Source organism: Carassius auratus, chromosome 30 (assembly GCF_003368295.1).
Source record: "Carassius auratus strain Wakin chromosome 30, ASM336829v1, whole genome shotgun sequence".
Classification (NCBI taxonomy): domain Eukaryota; kingdom Metazoa; phylum Chordata; class Actinopteri; order Cypriniformes; family Cyprinidae; genus Carassius; species Carassius auratus.
This window is the reverse complement of record NC_039272.1, coordinates 13,093,028-13,110,161: the sequence shown is the minus strand read 5'-3', so window position 1 is coordinate 13,110,161 and position 17,134 is coordinate 13,093,028. Positions and strand designations below refer to the sequence as shown.

The window sequence follows — 17,134 nt, the reverse complement described above, 5'->3', positions numbered from 1 at the left end:
AACATATATATATAATATATAATATATATATATATATATATATATATATATAAAATATATATAGAATATATATATATATATATATATATATATATATATATATATTTATATATAATATATATATAAATATATATATATAACATATATATATAAAATATATATATAATATATATAATATATATATATATATTATACACACACACACACACATATATATATATATATATATATATATATATATATATATATATATATATATATTTAAAATATATATTTATAAAATGTATATATACAATATATATATAAAATATATATATATAATATATATATATATATATATATATATATATATATATATATATATATATATATATATATATATATACATTGATAAATTATATATATTAATGTAAAATAAAAATGTTAATGTACAAAAATAATGTATTCAGAAACATTAATTCAATGTTCAAGTCATTTAAAAAAATGCATTATTTATATCATGACATGAAATAGCAATACATAAATATTCTGATGTCCCTTTAAGTTCTTTTTATGGGTTAAATGACGTTTTATGCAGATTTTATTTAATTTATTTTTTTTGGGAGGGGGTGGGCACCCGTGAACTTTTGAAAATATCAGAAAAAGTATAAAGGAAACGCCGTTACGACAGCTTCTTTACATCTATTTTGACCGCTCCCTGCACCCGTACCGTCAGTGCACGATTAGACGCACAAACAAAAAAAAAAGTGCGGCTGGCTTGACCGTGTACTTTCAAACCGCGGCTGGCTTGACCGCAGTGACTAATCGCACCTGGACCACAATAAGACAGGATGGAGACGAATCAGACACGCGTTTTGACTGTTGGCTTTGAGCTACCAGAAAGCGCTCTGTAGTAAAGTTGCAGTGGTCGAACTACAGGTGCTTTATGAAGATCAGGACACAATCGTTAGTTTCCCCTCGCAGAAATGCCAGTTCGTGCTGTGACTTCCAGGTTCATGTACAGGGGACTTTGCTCAATTCCAGATATCCTCTCCTACAGGAGTACCGTCAGCCTCCCCGAGGATGAAGTGGAGGGTAAGTGATATTTCATTGTGAGTTGCAGGGAGACGTTATCTTTGGCGATAGTGCTGCTAGTACTTTGTGAATGTGGGTTTCAGCACCATGGAGAGCGCCCTGCGGCAGCCTCTACTGTCCAATATGAAGAAACTGCTTGTTTTTTTCCCTATAAACTACTATTACAAAATGTTGCAAATAGTTAAAAAAAGTAAATATTTCCATTTCGATTGTGTTGGTTTGGAGATAAATTTAAGATAAAACGCCATCAGATTAAATCTATCGTGGAGTTCGAGATTACAATATGAAGGGTGAAGGTGGGCGTTCTGATCACACACTAATACAGATGTATACAAATACATCACAGACTAATACAAATGTATCTATTATTTTAATATTAGTATTACATTCAAAAATTATAAATAATAAGAAATATTTTGCCAAAGAAACATTTAAATAACACAATTGCATGAACTGATAATCATTTTAATGGTTGGACCATATAAAAATAAAATTCCATTCTTTACATTCAAGTGTCTTGAAGAAAACAAATTTCGTGGAACTAAATAGATTAAATGCCATAATTTAGTTTATATATATTTGTATTTTTTTATTTTACTGTATTTTTTTTTTTTTAATAAAGCCTTTTCCATGCATGATACACACACCGAACAAGATATAGAGGCCTTCCTCTTAATTGTATAGTGATGTTGGGAATTTCATCATCATATTCTTATATGAAAAAGAAGCAAATTTGAATTTTTTTAAAAATCGGATACCATATGTACAGTAATTTTATGTCTGTGCTTTAGCTACAATTAGGTTACTGTCCACAGACAATTGGCACGGTTTATGCCATGTTAGCTCATACACTTATTATAATATAATATGTTAAAGTTTTGCATATATATATATATATATATATATATATATATATATATATATATATATATATATATATATATATATCTCAATATATCTATATAGTCTCAAAGTGGTCCAACTTTCCCGTCAAGCATACTGATATAGAGAATGTTGTTAAGTTTAACATTAAAAAGGTTTGTGTCATTGTTTGTTGTTACATGGCAATGTATTTGGCACATCTGCAGAAATCCGTGAAGCCTTTAAGGTGTTTGACCGTGATGGGAATGGGTTCATCTCAAAACAGGAGCTAGGAGTGGCCATGCGTTCTCTTGGTTACATGCCAAATGAAGTGGAGCTGGAGGTGATCATTCAGAGACTGGACATGAATGGTATAGCAGCCCTTGAAAAAACTACAGAAACATCTTTGGACACACATGCTCTGTGTAGTTAAAATATGCTGGTAATTGTATTATATATTGATAGCACTATTAATTTGTCTTGTTTTGATTACATGATGTAAACCCTGTTAAGGGAGCATTTATCAGAGAGGCATGGTGGAATTGCAAATTCAATACAAAATACCTGCAAGAGCAAAATAATTCAATATAGTAATGGTTATTGTGAATCATTGAACAAAGTACTGATGTATCTGATAACGAATCAAAAGATTCGAGTCTGGGTGTTCTGCTGGATCAGCATAAGATTGCAATCTCCCTCAAGAAAAGGTTACAGTGAAGCTGGCCTGTGTTTGTGTATCTTTTATTTCGCAGGTGACGGTCAAGTTGACTTTGAAGAGTTTGTAGCACTTCTCGGACCAAAATTGTCTTCAGCTGGTATGCCTGACAGATTCCGTGGAGCCGAGTTTGACTCCATATTCTGGAAGGTGTGGAGGTTTTCTTTGAAATAATCTCAATTATTTCCCCCTATAGACTCAATGATTAGTTCTGTCTGGCTTCAGCTTTACTTTGTCCCTTTGTTCTGTGACTCCCTGTGATTACTGGTGGAAAAGAAGATTATTCATACATTATTCACACTCTGCAATTAACTTGCTGGCATTTATTTGATAGTAATAACACTGAATTAAAATTAATGTTGAAAGAGTCATTTAAATCCATTAGAAGGCAATATTCTCTTAAATGTGCTATTTAGTATAACTCATCTGTGCATTGGCCGCTGATCATTTCTAGCAGTTGTTACATCATTTACAGGGATATTTGGCATTTTGAACATTGCTTCTTTAATGAAAAGGGCCGTTTTACTCTCCTTTCTCCTTGTGTCATTAGTGTGACATGCAAAAGCTGACTGTTGATGAGCTGAAAAGACTCCTGTATGACACCTTCTGTGACCATTTGACTATGAAAGACATCGAGAACATCATCATGACTGAGGAGAGTCACTTGAACAGCCCCGAGTGCCAAGTAGATATTGACAGTAAGTCTTCATATGCTAACAATTCTCAAAAGCGAAGCAAAAAAAAAAAAAAATGATAAGAAAATTGCGGCAAACATGATACATTGACCTTGACTGTTTGTCTCTAGCATATTCACTCCCTGTGTGTGCCCAAGCATCCGTTTCATTATGAAGTGTCTGGGCATTATCGTGTCAATCAAAATTGTCTGTCAACTCCATTAAAAACCCAAGACACAGAGGTTATAGCTGCAGTGTATTTTTAGCTGAAACATATTCTGTTGATAGTCCAGGGGAAATAAAGGAGCTCATGAATCTGTTTGAAGCAGGACAGTGTGGAATGTATCTGTAATACTGATGAGCACTTTGTACTCTTTGGTAGAAATATATTTTTACTGAATACCAACCACTGGTAAGTTTTTATTCCCTTTTGTAAGAAGCTTATACACATATTGTCTCTAAATGAAGCAAAACACACACACTTGAAGGGAAACTAGAGATGAAACGTTTGATGAAATCAAATTTGTCTTTACAAATTGTTTGCAATATCACACAATCACAAGTGTTGTTTTATCTGCTGCAGAAACCCTAATATTAAAAAATAGTATGTGTCATTTACATTTTTGACAATATTGGCAGTTATCTGTTTTGCAATGCTTATTATATTAAACTAAAGCACAACTAATCTGCGACTTGTTTGAATGAGTGATTCAATGACTCACTCACTTATTGCCACCTACTGGTGAAACTATGTAACCTTCAGAGTCACTGAAAAGTCTATGCTACTGAAGAACAAACTGAAACGCATAAATACTGACAAATTAAATGATGTAAAGAGTGAAGAGTACTAGAGTTGTTGGACTCCTTTAACACTGCCTGACCAATGAGATCTGAGGAATGATGTTGTATAAATATGTCTGTTGGAAAAATCCAGTATTATGTATAATAACTTTTCTCTTCCATTTTCACCAACTTGTCCTCAAAGCAAGTCCCATGCAACAAGTCAAGCACACCTGTGTGCGCAAGAGCTTGATTTGTGCCTTCGCCATTGCATTCATCATCAGCGTCATGCTCATCGCAGCCAATCAGATGCTTCGAAGAGGAATGAAATGAACAGTTCTGTTTCTAAGACAATAACTGACTGACAAAAGGAAACAAGGTAAACATGCAAAAAAGTCTACTAATTTCACTAGTTTCTAATGACCACAGTTTTACAGAAACACCAAAGGCTGCATTTTCATTCAAATATAAACTCAAGGTAAAGACAGACTGTTGTTAGACAGACAAAATAAATATTTAGCCCAAAACAACAGTTTAAAAGTGTTATTATCATTATGATATATTAATGATCATTGTCCTATAAAATATTAAATTTTTTCTTTGGCTTATGTTTCAGAGTAGACATCTATTATAATGTAGCACATCATACTTAAAAGTATTGTATTGTATAGTTGTAATTCATTTTATATCGATATCGTGTCAGGGTCTTATATAACATTACACAATGACATTTACAAAACTACGCCAACATGTGACCGGGTCATATACCCTACACAATTTTAGATCTAGTAGAACCTAGATTTATTTTACCAACATGATGTCAAACATCACCGGATTGATCTGTGGGGATACAATGGATACAGAATATAAAGAGGAAATTAATTCCTCCAAACTATCTATGAGTAGTTAGGCTTAGAGCAATTTAAAAAGAAAATGAATGTACTAGAAATCTACCAGTAATAAACTGTGATGGAAAATAGAGTTTAAAATTGGTGACAATCCAAAGTGTTACTGAATCTAACCTGTGCAATTGTCTTTTGTTAACTTGCAAAAACAGTATTTCTTCCAGTCTTGACTCTCAGGATTGTTTGTCGACAGGTCTTTTATTAAATTGTCAGCTGGCTGTGTGAGAAAAAATGTTGTGAAAAAAAGACTGAATATTAAAGGCTATTCGTATAGTGTGCCACGTGAGACTAAATGTTTTTGTCGATATCTTGCAATATAACTGTTCTGAGTGTTAATACATATTTGCATGACGTGTTTCCTAGCATTTTGATAACATCAATGTTGTCAGTGAATAATCAGTCTGTATCAATTTTTTTCTTCGAGAACTTGTGGATTTCATTGTTCTGGGGTGTTGTGATCTGTATAATGGTCCATTTAAAATTTTTAAGTCATCAGGACATTAACGTTCTCTCAATGTAACTGAATTTGTGTCCACATTATCTTGGGCAACGTGAAAATTACAGGTTAAGTTTAATCTTGCTTTTAAAGCAACTGTATGTTTTTTTTTAACACCTTGAAATATAAGTTACAAAATAATTCGACCGAATGGCCTGTTTGGTTCAAACTCTCCTCTCAAATATCTGTTTTGTTGTGGGAGGGTGTGCGGCTACGAATTTCTGCGAAAAGGGCGGATTGCTTTTCAGCAGTATGCACGTGTACTGCTTCCCAGGGTAATTACAGCAGTCAATTCCACTCACTTAAGTGCAGGAGGATCCAAAATTGCAAAAATGCACAAAACTACATACAGTTGCTTTAAGTTTATGCATTCATAACTTAACTCAAAGAGAATGAACCAATGCAAGTTATTGAAAAGTATTATTTTAAGTTAACTTAATAGCTTTAAGTTTGGTGCGAATTAATGGTAACAAGCAATATTTGGCTTATGCATACTCTAAAATAAATGTATGCATCCAGTATCTATCTGTAATTTATGCATTTGTCAATAATCTCAGTGCCTAAACAGTAAATTGGATGGTGTTGTTCTGTGTGTCTTAGGTTTGAAGTCCAAAGTGTATATTTTTGTGCACTTTCTCAGTATTTAATTCGCCTTTGTGCTATATCACAGATGACACTTAACTGATACATACAAGTTGTTAATTAAAATTTCTTTGACGTAATTTGGAAAAACAATAATGTAAGTTAAGTCTGTTATGACTGATTATTTAAATGAATCTGCAGCCGCATATGATTGTAATGATAGTGTTGCATTGGTTTTGTGAGGCTAGAGTGCAACATATCAATATACAACTTTAAAACTTTTTTCAGAGTAATATTATAACTATTATACATTACACAAAATCTGAAATCAAATTCAGCAAACCCATACATTCTGACTTCAGAGTTTATGAAGGTAATGCTGACATGACAAGACAACCTTTGCGCAAAATATTTAAGCAATGATGAAACCCTGTTTCTTTGCAGTTGCATGTATTTGTAATTTTCTGACATGTTGTATTCTGTGGTGTCAGCCTCTGTTGTTAAAATATGCAATCTATGCTTATTTGATGACATTTTACTGTGATTTAAAAGTTACGATTTATATATATCTACACTTATAAAAATTGAGATATACTGATTTCAGGACATTAGAAACATATCACGCTCTCAATTTCCAAAGCTCAAACATGTGATCTGCTGTGCAAATTGTTTTTACACACTAATAGGGGTATTATTATTTAATACTACAATATTTTTTTGGTTTCGGTCAGAGTAATAAATGGTTAAAAGTCCTAAGATTATATGAAAAATAGTATTATTTTTGTATTTTTTCAAATTTCTTTATATGAATTCATCTTATTCCACATGGAAATACTATGGCACGTTTACTTAAATTACATCTATTACACCCAACTACATAATGGCTGATACACGTTGGCAGTTACAAATTAGCTCACTTGATTATATTAATGTAGTGATGTAACAGTAATATATCCAACTGATGTACGTAATGTCATATTGCATCAATGTAGCCCTAGAAAACAACCTTGAATCTATGATGTGCCAACATGTGCTGATGTTACATTTAATTGTACCATGTGAAGAAATGAATTAAAACAGTGGTGCTTCTTCTTTGGTCTTTCACACTGTCATTTTGTTTGCATCACACTTGTATGCAACACTAGTATGCAACACTTTTAAAAAAAGGAAGCTGGTTATTTGGTCATATTTCCACATGAGTATGCATATATGCTTCAGTGGAATGGGTCTGCTAACTTTTTTTATTTTTTCCATGAGCTTTATATACTGTTGCTAGCATTAAGTAAATAATATCAACTAGATCAACAAATAGTATCTAGCAGCGAAACTGTTTTAGACAACTAATACTATCTTTTCTCTAATGCCTATCCAAAAAGACCTTTTATCACCAGGCTTTTAAAAGTAATGCATCCCAATCAAGTGTAACATTCATCAGGGCTGACAAGAGGAATTCACCAAGGCCATGCAAGCTAGCAGTACAAAACGTCCCTGCAACAAGCAATCAGGACTAAATTGAAAACGCTTCCCTCATCTGAATTTCAATCTAAACCACTGACACAGAAGGCAGACAAAAACAATAACTCCATCCATAGTGTAAGGTTCGGCTTGGGAACACTGTCAACTTCATGATACACAGCAAATAAAAGCAATCAATAATGTTAACGCCTAACTTATAAAGGGAAAAGAACATTGTGTTCTTTTCAGGTTACACAAATTACAGCTCAACATTATAAAATTCAATGCACTGTTTTTATTCAAAATAAATCTATCCACAATGTAAACTTCTTTATTCTTGCAAAACATGATTTTTGTTTAAGCCATACAATTTGATACGAACATACACACTGTTCTCCCTACAAGAAACAGTTCACCCTGAAAGGAAAATTAGATGAAAACGTCTTTACCCTCGGGCCTTCCAAGAGCTTTTTTTTTTTTTTTCTTTTAACAGATTTGGAGAAATTTAGCATTACATCACTTGCTGTTTACTAATGGATCAACACTTATTCACTGCAGAGGACCTATTGCAAAGCAAGTGATAGAACATATTTGGAGAAATTTAGCATCACAAGGAAAAAACAAACAAAATGATCTTGGACAGCCTGAGGGTGAGGACATTTTCAGCAATTTTGTTTTTATTTTTGTGTGAACTATACCTTTAAGGAATTACATACAAGGGCTTTGTAATGATAATAGTTATCAGTATGTTATTGAAGGGAAAAAAAGGAATAATTAAAAAATAACTTTTATAAATTATATTTCAACCCCATTCGTTGTGTTGCGTCACTCTCCAACCACCAGTTGGTGGAGGATGAAGAGATGGAGGAAGATCTGGAATAGACAGTAAATATGGAGGTATCTCAATGTTTTCCGCACATTCTTCCTCTTCCATCTTTAAAACTCTGCAAATAAAAGGAGTTACAGGTGACTGCTGAGCTCAAGAGCATAATATGTGTGCTTTCTCTACCACTGAAACCTATATGCAGATAATTATGCAAATGACACAGCTGTAGGCTGCAGGCATCTCATTTTAATGTGTGTCAGGGTGACCTCTAAAACAAGCTTTTTCATGCATTTTGAATGCTCTAAAACACCTAATTGCACCTAAGCAGCTGGAATTCTTCATCCAATAAGTTCAGCAACATGCTCAATCATAACATTAAATTGGTTGTTTTAGACATAATAAGAATAAGAATAAGAATAGTCTCTGCAATTGGTATAATACTAAAACCCAAACAATGGGTAAAATGAGCATCATCCTTGATGTTCCAGTGTGAATTCTGAGTTCCATGCAAGTAAGAAAAGGAATCATTTGTCAACATCAAAGTCAAAGTAATTAAGAACTAAACCCATCTTAGTGAATGAAATACTTGCTGGGAACATTCCAGCCTTTTCAAATCATCATTCTGTCTTTCTGTGTAGTATCAAACATTAAGTACCTTCCTGATGTCAAAGCAGCCAGTTTCTTCTCTCTTCTGGAAAGCCATTCATCAATGCTGCGCACGGTAGATGATCCATCTTGGTCAGGGTTTTCCTTCTGCCGCTTTTCATCTGACAGGAAATTGCCACAATTGCTACTCAGTTTAACAGACTGCGAAAATGTCTATGTGTAACACAACAGCTTGCCTTCTCATTAAACCATGACTTAAAGATCAATGACATATCTAAAAGACATCATAAGATGAAGGTCCAAGAAAGCTGCTGCTGGCTGCTGTAGCACCTCACCATCAATCTTTTGCTCCAGCATCTTCATATGTCTCTCAGACATGTGTGAAAAACGACAGCTTGTACCAAATACACATTGTCCTGAAAGACAGTAAGAGGAAAAAGCTAACTTATCAGTTTCATAATAGAAAACTTATTACACAGCGGTGTGGCTTCTTTTGTCACATTTTGTACCTGTCTGGAGAAACTTTCTGCAGGGCTCCTTTGTCCGCTCTTCATTTAAAACTGTGGCAGCGTCTGAAAATACAAATTAAAAACGTGATTCATTGTTTTGTGGCCTCCTACTGCTTTGTGAAGCTTTCTGTGAGTACCTCTGAAGTTGTCAAACCAGGCTTTTTTTGCCCGGTGGTGCTGGACGCCGTTTAGGTGCTTCTTTCTGTTGTGCAGGGTGTCTTGAAAACTGCGGTCACAGTAGTCGCAGTAATATCTCTTCCCCATTGCTCACTATGCAGGAAACACTACAAATCAGACATAATTTAAAAACACTAATTAAGTTTGAAAATTGTTTAAATTGAGTTTTAAAACGGGTCCTCGACGAAAGATACGTTCCTTCTGAGAGCAGTTCAATATGGCGGGCACAACAAACTGCCTGCGCCTGCGCAGACTCAGAATTAAATGACGTATAGCACCCTCTAGCGGTCAAACGCCGCCTTCACAACACGTTTCCATTTGAGACGAATTCATTTTGTGCTCTCAACAACTGTTGGTGTTATTTTAGTTATCAATTATACATATACAGATTGATTTATGTTTTTTTTTCTGTCAAATAAACTCGATAAAAAGAAGCATTTAAAAAAGATCATAATACACATAACAAAAACAGTCATAAGTATAATAAATAAGCTTTCCACTTAAGGTTTGTTATTTACATTTACATTACATTTAATCATTTAGCAGATGCTTTTATCCAAAGCGACTTACAGATGAGAAACATTGAAGCAATCAGACCAACGAGAGAAAAACAACAATATACAAGTGCCATGACAAGTCTCAGTTAGTCTTGGGCAGTAAACATAGGCTTAGCTATGTTTTTTGTTTGTTTGTTTGTTTTTGTTTTTTAAGAATAGAATAGAATAGAATAGAGAATGTAAGTGCTAGTATTAGTTGGCCAAGTGCTGGAGTAAAATATGTGTCTTTAGATGTTTTTTGAAAATGACTGTTATAGGTTATTATTCTAATGGTGCAAAAAAAAAAAAATCTAAATATTGAGATTAGGAATGCATATTACTAATCTAAAATTAAGTTTTGATATATTTACAGAAATAAATTTACAAAGTATCTTCATGGAAAATGATCTTTACTTAATATCCTAATGATTTTTGGCATAAAAGTAAAAAAAATAAAAATAACATTTTGACCCATACAATGTATTGTTGGCTATTGTTACAAATCTACCCATGATAATTATGACTTGTTTTGTGGTTCAGGGTCACAAATATAATATTTAAAAGGTCTATTTAATACATTCAAACCATTGCTAGGTCTGTGTCATAAACAAATAATGATTGCATATCTTGTAATACATAATACAGTCAGTGGGGAGGTTAAAGGGATAGTTCACCCAAAACTGAAAAAATTGATGTTTATCTGCTTACCCCCGGGGCATCCAAGATGTAGGTGACTTTGCTTCTTCAGTAGAATGCAAAGGGAGATTTTTTTAATCAAACGTTTTTACAATAACAATAAAAAAATAAAAGAATAATAATACAAATACACAAACAGAACCAAATTAAACCCTGCAGCTTCTGACAATACATTGTTTTGAGGAGGCGTGCATACAGTTCAGACAGTTCGGGCATTGCAGTGCATCAGAAGTAAAAAATTATATAAATACTGTTCCGTTTCTTGTGTCAGTTTCATGTGCCTTTACACATCAATGTATCGTCACGAACCGCAGGGTTTAATTTGGTTTAGTTTGTGTATGTTTTTTATTTAATTTTTATACTTATTATCCCTTTAAGTAGTTATACAATTTCAGAATTTTAATTAATGTTGTGCTAAATTATTATTATTATATTTTGATTTATTTTATTTTATTTATTTTTCTTATTTCTTCAGTTTTCTTTTGGGTCTTACTGCACAATTGAACAATTTCGCCTGTGTAATTTTACACCTGTTACAATTGTGACAAATAGTAATAATAAAACAAATACATTCACTAACTAAAAATAAACTTCAGTCCTAAAAATATGGCTGAAATACAGCTAACGTTATTTAGATGAGACAAACTGACAGAATTCACTGCCGGTTGAAAAGATGCAAAGAAAATAAACGCTGACTTTGGTTGTGAAAATTTTGATAAGGGAATACTGACTGTTATTAGGCCCTATACTATCCCTTTTACATTTGAGCTATATTCCTAAATATTGACAGAATTCCGTGTGAACTATCCCTTTAACTGTAAAATAATTTAATACACTCCCACTCAGCAGGTGGCAGTAGTACTCCAGCTTTTGCTATCATACCTTTCATATTAAATATGCGGCTCCGCATCGGTACACTGAAACGGCTCATGTGCTCGTGCTGGTGTGTGGCGGTATAACCAAGGGGCAAGGAACTCGACCGGAAGTTGAAGTCGGATGGGGGCTGCCATCTTTTAGCAGAACTTCACTTGCGTTAGCATTCCCATTGACTCCCATTCATTTTGGCGTCACTTTGACAGCGAATAACTTTACATCTGAGGCGTTTAAAGACTCTGTTTGTCCATTATTTATTTCTAAAGATACACGACAATGTATAAAGGGCTCCATTACCTTCTATGTTACATTATGGCCCCGTATAAACAGTTTTTGTAAAAAATAGGCTAACGATTGCGTCATAACCACTCGTCTCTCTGTCGCATTACCGTACAGACAGGAGGAGAAGCTCACAGGCAATTAACTTAATATGGCGTACTGGCGTTACATTTTAAAATACTATACAAAATAATTAATCAGAATACTTACTCCTGCTCACTCACGCCAAAGAACTCCCCGCTCAAGCTCGCCGTCTCTGCAAGATTAACGATGGCAGTTTGCACGCACAGCTACTAGAAGATTTACATCTGGCAGACAGGTTGCTGACGTCGTCAAGCTTCGTTTGAGTCTGCGCGTCAGAAACGGAAGTGCTAAAACACGCTAAAACTGGGCTTCATTTGTCTCAATTGAGTTCCAATGGGGTCGCTGTGTCCATTTCTTTTACTGTCTATGGGTATAACACACTGAACGCAGCCCACTTTGACTAAGCAACTCATCCATCTTTGGATGTGCTTCATTGTGGAGTCCCTGACGCCGACTATCAGCAGAGACTGAAATCTCCCATCGGAGCACAGTACTGTTACAGCACACGGGACGCTGGAGAGGGACACTGGCCCCGATGGCCAAGAACACGCTGTCTTCGCGCTTCAGAAAGGTGGACATTGATGAATTCGACGAGAATAAATTCGTGGACGATCACGACGAGCCTGCCGAGCAGCAAGGACCTGACGCGGTGGAAGTCGACAGCCTTATCAGGCAATATCCTTTAATGTGAGCGTAACGATATTAGGGATTGTGACATGAGAGCGCGCCTCTGTACAGTACTAGGGCACGATGACGTGATGATTGTGTGGCTTTGTTTACAACATTTTAACAACGCGTTGATTTATTTCTTCAAGTTGCAGCGATACTTTGGTGTAGTTTATAAGGTTGCTATAAATATATTATACAGTTTTACTGTTTTCAGCATTGATAATAGTAAGAAGTATTGTCTGACCAGTCTTGAGCACCAGCTCAAAATATTAGTTCATGATTATAGTTTGCTTTCCCTAGAGCAAAATTAACTGTTTCTAGTGGGTGTGAAATAACATACATATCCTAAATGGTGCACAGTCTATTGAAACTGTATTTTATTTACAGTCACAACTGTAAATGTTAAAATTGCTCAGTAAGACCCAAGATAACTTTGTAATCAAAACTCTGTGAGGGGGGATAATTTAATGTAAGAGTTTGAAATCTAACATTTCATCAACATTTGCACAGGTGGGACTTTTCCTTGTGGTCACAAATGTGATGTTTATGATTCCTTTGATCATGCTTTTTATGGGACAGTGATATAACATAGTTTGAATTATGACATTTTAAATGCTTTTTTTTATGGTGCTTATATTTTAGAGAGGTAAACAGGAATTAAACAGCTTGGGTCATGTAAAAATGTAATCATGAAGCCCGTGCTTTCATTTACAGGTGACAACTCTGCATGAAATACATCAGAAATAGTTTTTAGACTATTCAAATTCAAAATACATTTTCATCACAGATGTAGCCGCTGGGATTAAAAGGGCTAATTTGCATTCAAAACCTGATGGGGGGAACAAAAGAAATTTCAGATCTTTAAACGCTTGTTGATCCAGAAACGTATTTCGTATTTGAATGAAGTGACATTTAAAAATGTTATTAACCTTTGACAGGATTTCCACTTTTATTTTATATAGTATATTGTAGTCTTTCCTCAAGAGTGTTTTGCTGTCTTGTTGAGAACGAGAGCGCTGTGAGTGACATTCCAGATACATCATTCTGTCACAGTTTTTTAATTAGGTTAGACTGCGTAATAGACTTTTGAAGCAAACAGTCGTCTAAATTCTCTCACAATAATAAACCTGTTAAGGGAGCTGTGAATCCAAACGCTGTTGTCACGTTGCAATTCTCGTTTCCTTGTGTACTGTAGAGTCTGAGGTGGACGATGGTGTGATTTGTCTCTGTGATCTTTCTATTTGTTTATGATCTCCATGGTGCAGGTTATGCTCACAGGTGAAATATGCCTGAACGTGCACTCCTGTAGTTTTGGATGAAGAGTTGTTGCCAATGATGTGATCATTCTGCTGTGTAAAGTGTTGGGATTTGGGCCTGGCAGGATGTGAATTAAAATATGAGGCCAGTCACCTCAGGGCTTTCTACCCCAATTGTGCCCAGAAACCTCTGATTTGCATCGGGCTTCCTCTTCCTCTCTGCTCTACCATGGTACCCGGTTCAGTAAGTTCCTGCAGATGGTATGTGTTGGAGTAGCTGTAGCCACTAGCTAGTGAGACAACATCTTTTTTGCAGAGTTGCCTCTCACATAGGAGGCATCAGCATTTGACTTGTTTAGCAGCAGCACTTCTGTGCAGTGGGGCAGAATGCAAATAGCTTGATCTTGCTGAACCGCAATGTGTTATTATAGAACACAGAGCTCACTTTGAAAAACAAGAGGTCCCACAGGAGCCTGTCTTGGTCCCTGTAGAATTTGTTGACATTTTGAATGAACCTCTGGCTTTACATGCTTTTATCACATTTATGATATAGGGAACATTTTAACTTTTTTATAATAATATTAACAAATGAATATTTAGAATTTTATATAATAATTATAGTTTTTTAATTATGCACTAAATTTTGGGATTACTTTTTGAAAGAAGTTACTTTATATATTTGATCAAAAAACAGTAACAATATTGAAAAATATTAAAATTTTCTATTTTAATATATTTTTAAAATGTAATTTTTTTTGTGATGAAAAAGGAATATTTTTAGTAAGCAGTATTCCAGTCACTCAAGTGTCACGTGATCCTTCAGAAATGATTTTCAATAGGCCTATGTTGATTTCATGTTGAAAAAAAATATTCTTATTATTATTGGTGTTGAAAACAGTTGCTTAAAACTAGCTATGCTGTTTAATATTTTTGCGGAAACCTTGATATATTTTTGTTAGGATTCCTTAATGAATAGAAAGTTCAAAAGAACAATTTGAATTTGAATGAAATAGAAACTTGCATCCTTATTCAATAAAGGTAACCATTTCTTTAAAATAAGAACTGTACATATGTATATGAGTGTATGTATGTGTATATTTCATTGGATTTTTTTCAATTGTCATTGATGCTCCTTTGAGATTGGTTATTTTGAGAAGTGTCTGTCATCATGTGGTAATGTAAATGTAAGGAGTGCTCTCTTTTGAACCTTGTTCAATACATGTACAGTAGATGTTCAACTTATACAATCTTTCATTCTTCATACTGAGCTCAAATCCATAAGTTCTATATTACAATGGATATGTTATCCCAAGAAGTGGAAGTGGAATGTCCTTAGCACAGCATGATAAAAGGACATCTAGGGAAAAGAAGTCAGAACTTTTCTGGAACACTAGGACGCTGAACACTCTGCTTTGCTTCTATGTTGAGGTCTTCTATTTTTAATATTGAGGTCACAGCGCCTAAAATTTTAATACTTGGATTAAAAGTTGATATTAATGTCTCATCTGAAATTAATCTAGTTGGGATAGCCACGTCTATCTCCATATTAATACGGTGTGATTCAGTACATGTGACAGTTGTTGGAGAATGCAGTGGCAGGCAGCAGCCGCGCACCAAACAATCAATCATCCACGTTCCTAAGAGTTTAGTCCCGTCTGAAAGATTCATTTGTTTTGAGAAATTCCTTCTTGGGCTTTAGTGTGTGTGTGTGTTTGAGACAACTTCATCCGAAAAACTTAATTCCTCCTAGTGTCAGTTTATGCAAAATTTAATGCTTCCTTTTCTGTACTGTTAGTATGGTAAGAGCTTGCCTTGAGCTATTGAAGTCTTCCTTAACAAGCTTTAATGCACAGGGGACATGATGGCAGCCCTTCATATTGCTCTTAGGAACCCTCCAATCAACAGCAGGAACCCAGCAATAAAGGTACAGAATTACACTTCAGAGTAAAACATATGAGGTACAGACTGGACGATTGCATCTTTCCCGTCTTTCATTCTCTCAGGAAAGAGCTCAGGCTGTTGTATTGAGGGTTCTGACATCATTTAAGAGCATCGATATAGAGCCCGCTGTTAAATCTCTCAATAAGAATGAAGTTGATCTTCTCATGAAGTACATCTACAAAGGCTTTGAGAAGCCCACAGACAATAGCAGTGCCATACTGCTGCAGTGGCATGAAAAGGTAAATAAACAAGCTATCAAGGTGTTTTACACCAACAATACACCGTTTCGGAGGGCTTTGAATAACATAAAAACATTTTTCTTCTGTCTTTTGTAACAGGCATTTGCTGTTGGAGGACTAGGCTCTATTGTTCGAGTTATGACAGCCAGGAAGACTGTATGACTACCTGACCGAACCTGGAGACAGTGACGCTGTCACACCGAGGACACGAGGCAGGTTTGCCTGTTGCTTAAAAGGAAAGAAGAAAAGACCATTTCGAATGCTTCTGTCTTGGAGGGGAAAAAAAACTGTAGAGAAACACCGAAGCACTTGTTTCAATCTGAAAAATTTTTGCTTGTGTAAAAGTGAAGTAATGTTAATTTGCCAATATAGCATAAATTGTTGTATGATATACTGGCATCAAAAAGATTTCAATCCGACATGGTTTTGAGTGGGAAGAAATCTACCGTGGAAGACAAAACAAACATGGTGTATGTGCTATGAATAATATGGTGAATACAGCATATGTAAGATCAGGTGAATCAGCTCGTACATATGAGGTTGTTATTCGATTTGAAGTGTTTTCTGTGCTACAAACAAAAGAAAAAGTTAGATTTTAATCAATGTTTTATTTTTTATTTTACATCTTTGGTCCCATACTCTTTTGTTTTGTTTTTGTGCTGAGATTTAAAAATGGAACCAGTGATGGGGTACAGAATGGAACACCAAAGGGGTAGACTGGGGATCATTTTAAAGTGCCTGCTACATTAAAGTAAATGGATCTCCTTTATGTCGTCATCTGTGTTTGATTTACTTTTAGTGCAGTATTTATGTAAAGTATGAACTTCAGTTGTCACAACTGAACTTAAACATTAGAAAGGTAATTGTGACTTTTTATTTCACAATTCTGACTTTTTTGTCC

The 17,134-nt window shown here is 34.7% G+C and overlaps 3 protein-coding genes across 3 annotated transcripts; 2 read left to right on the top strand and 1 right to left on the bottom strand.

The window, feature by feature from the left end:
• The first annotated feature begins 756 nt into the window (after positions 1-756).
• Positions 757-7,662, top strand: LOC113049278 (calcium-binding protein 7-like). The gene is made up of 5 exons (XM_026211489.1): positions 757-1,074; positions 2,163-2,306; positions 2,688-2,800; positions 3,201-3,348; positions 4,310-7,662. The coding sequence occupies exons 1-5, from the start codon at positions 966-968 to the stop codon at positions 4,435-4,437; spliced, it is 642 nt and encodes a 213-aa protein (XP_026067274.1). The 5' UTR covers positions 757-965; the 3' UTR covers positions 4,438-7,662.
• Positions 7,663-7,822: 160 nt separating this feature from the next.
• On the bottom strand, positions 7,823-9,899 carry zmat5 (zinc finger, matrin-type 5). Its single transcript, XM_026211490.1, has 5 exons — positions 9,621-9,899; positions 9,484-9,546; positions 9,310-9,390; positions 9,024-9,135; positions 7,823-8,486 (listed from the first exon to the last, which is right to left on the bottom strand). The coding sequence occupies exons 1-5, from the start codon at positions 9,745-9,747 to the stop codon at positions 8,345-8,347; spliced, it is 525 nt and encodes a 174-aa protein (XP_026067275.1). The 5' UTR covers positions 9,748-9,899; the 3' UTR covers positions 7,823-8,344.
• A 2,521-nt stretch (positions 9,900-12,420) lies between these two features.
• LOC113049277 (actin-related protein 2/3 complex subunit 5-like protein) lies at positions 12,421-17,002 on the top strand. The gene is made up of 4 exons (XM_026211488.1): positions 12,421-12,803; positions 15,905-15,977; positions 16,057-16,233; positions 16,333-17,002. Exons 1-4 carry the CDS (start codon positions 12,664-12,666, stop codon positions 16,393-16,395), a joined length of 453 nt encoding a protein of 150 aa, XP_026067273.1. The 5' UTR covers positions 12,421-12,663; the 3' UTR covers positions 16,396-17,002.
• The last annotated feature ends 132 nt before the right edge of the window (positions 17,003-17,134 follow it).

Coding starts and splice junctions, on each gene's coding strand:
- LOC113049278 (XM_026211489.1), top strand. CDS start 966: ATGCCAGTTCGTGCTGTGACTTCCAGGTTCATGTACAGGGGACTTTGC. Junction 2,307..2,687: donor TCAGAGACTGGACATGAATG/GTATAGCAGCCC, acceptor TTTATTTCGCAG/GTGACGGTCAAGTTGACTTT. Junction 2,801..3,200: donor TTGACTCCATATTCTGGAAG/GTGTGGAGGTTT, acceptor TTGTGTCATTAG/TGTGACATGCAAAAGCTGAC.
- zmat5 (XM_026211490.1), bottom strand. CDS start 9,747: ATGGGGAAGAGATATTACTGCGACTACTGTGACCGCAGTTTTCAAGAC. Junction 9,391..9,483: donor CAGAAAGTTTCTCCAGACAG/GTACAAAATGTG, acceptor ACTGTCTTTCAG/GACAATGTGTATTTGGTACA. Junction 8,487..9,023: donor GCTGCTTTGACATCAGGAAG/GTACTTAATGTT, acceptor TTTTATTTGCAG/AGTTTTAAAGATGGAAGAGG.
- LOC113049277 (XM_026211488.1), top strand. CDS start 12,664: ATGGCCAAGAACACGCTGTCTTCGCGCTTCAGAAAGGTGGACATTGAT. Junction 15,978..16,056: donor GCAGGAACCCAGCAATAAAG/GTACAGAATTAC, acceptor TCATTCTCTCAG/GAAAGAGCTCAGGCTGTTGT. Junction 16,234..16,332: donor TGCTGCAGTGGCATGAAAAG/GTAAATAAACAA, acceptor CTTTTGTAACAG/GCATTTGCTGTTGGAGGACT.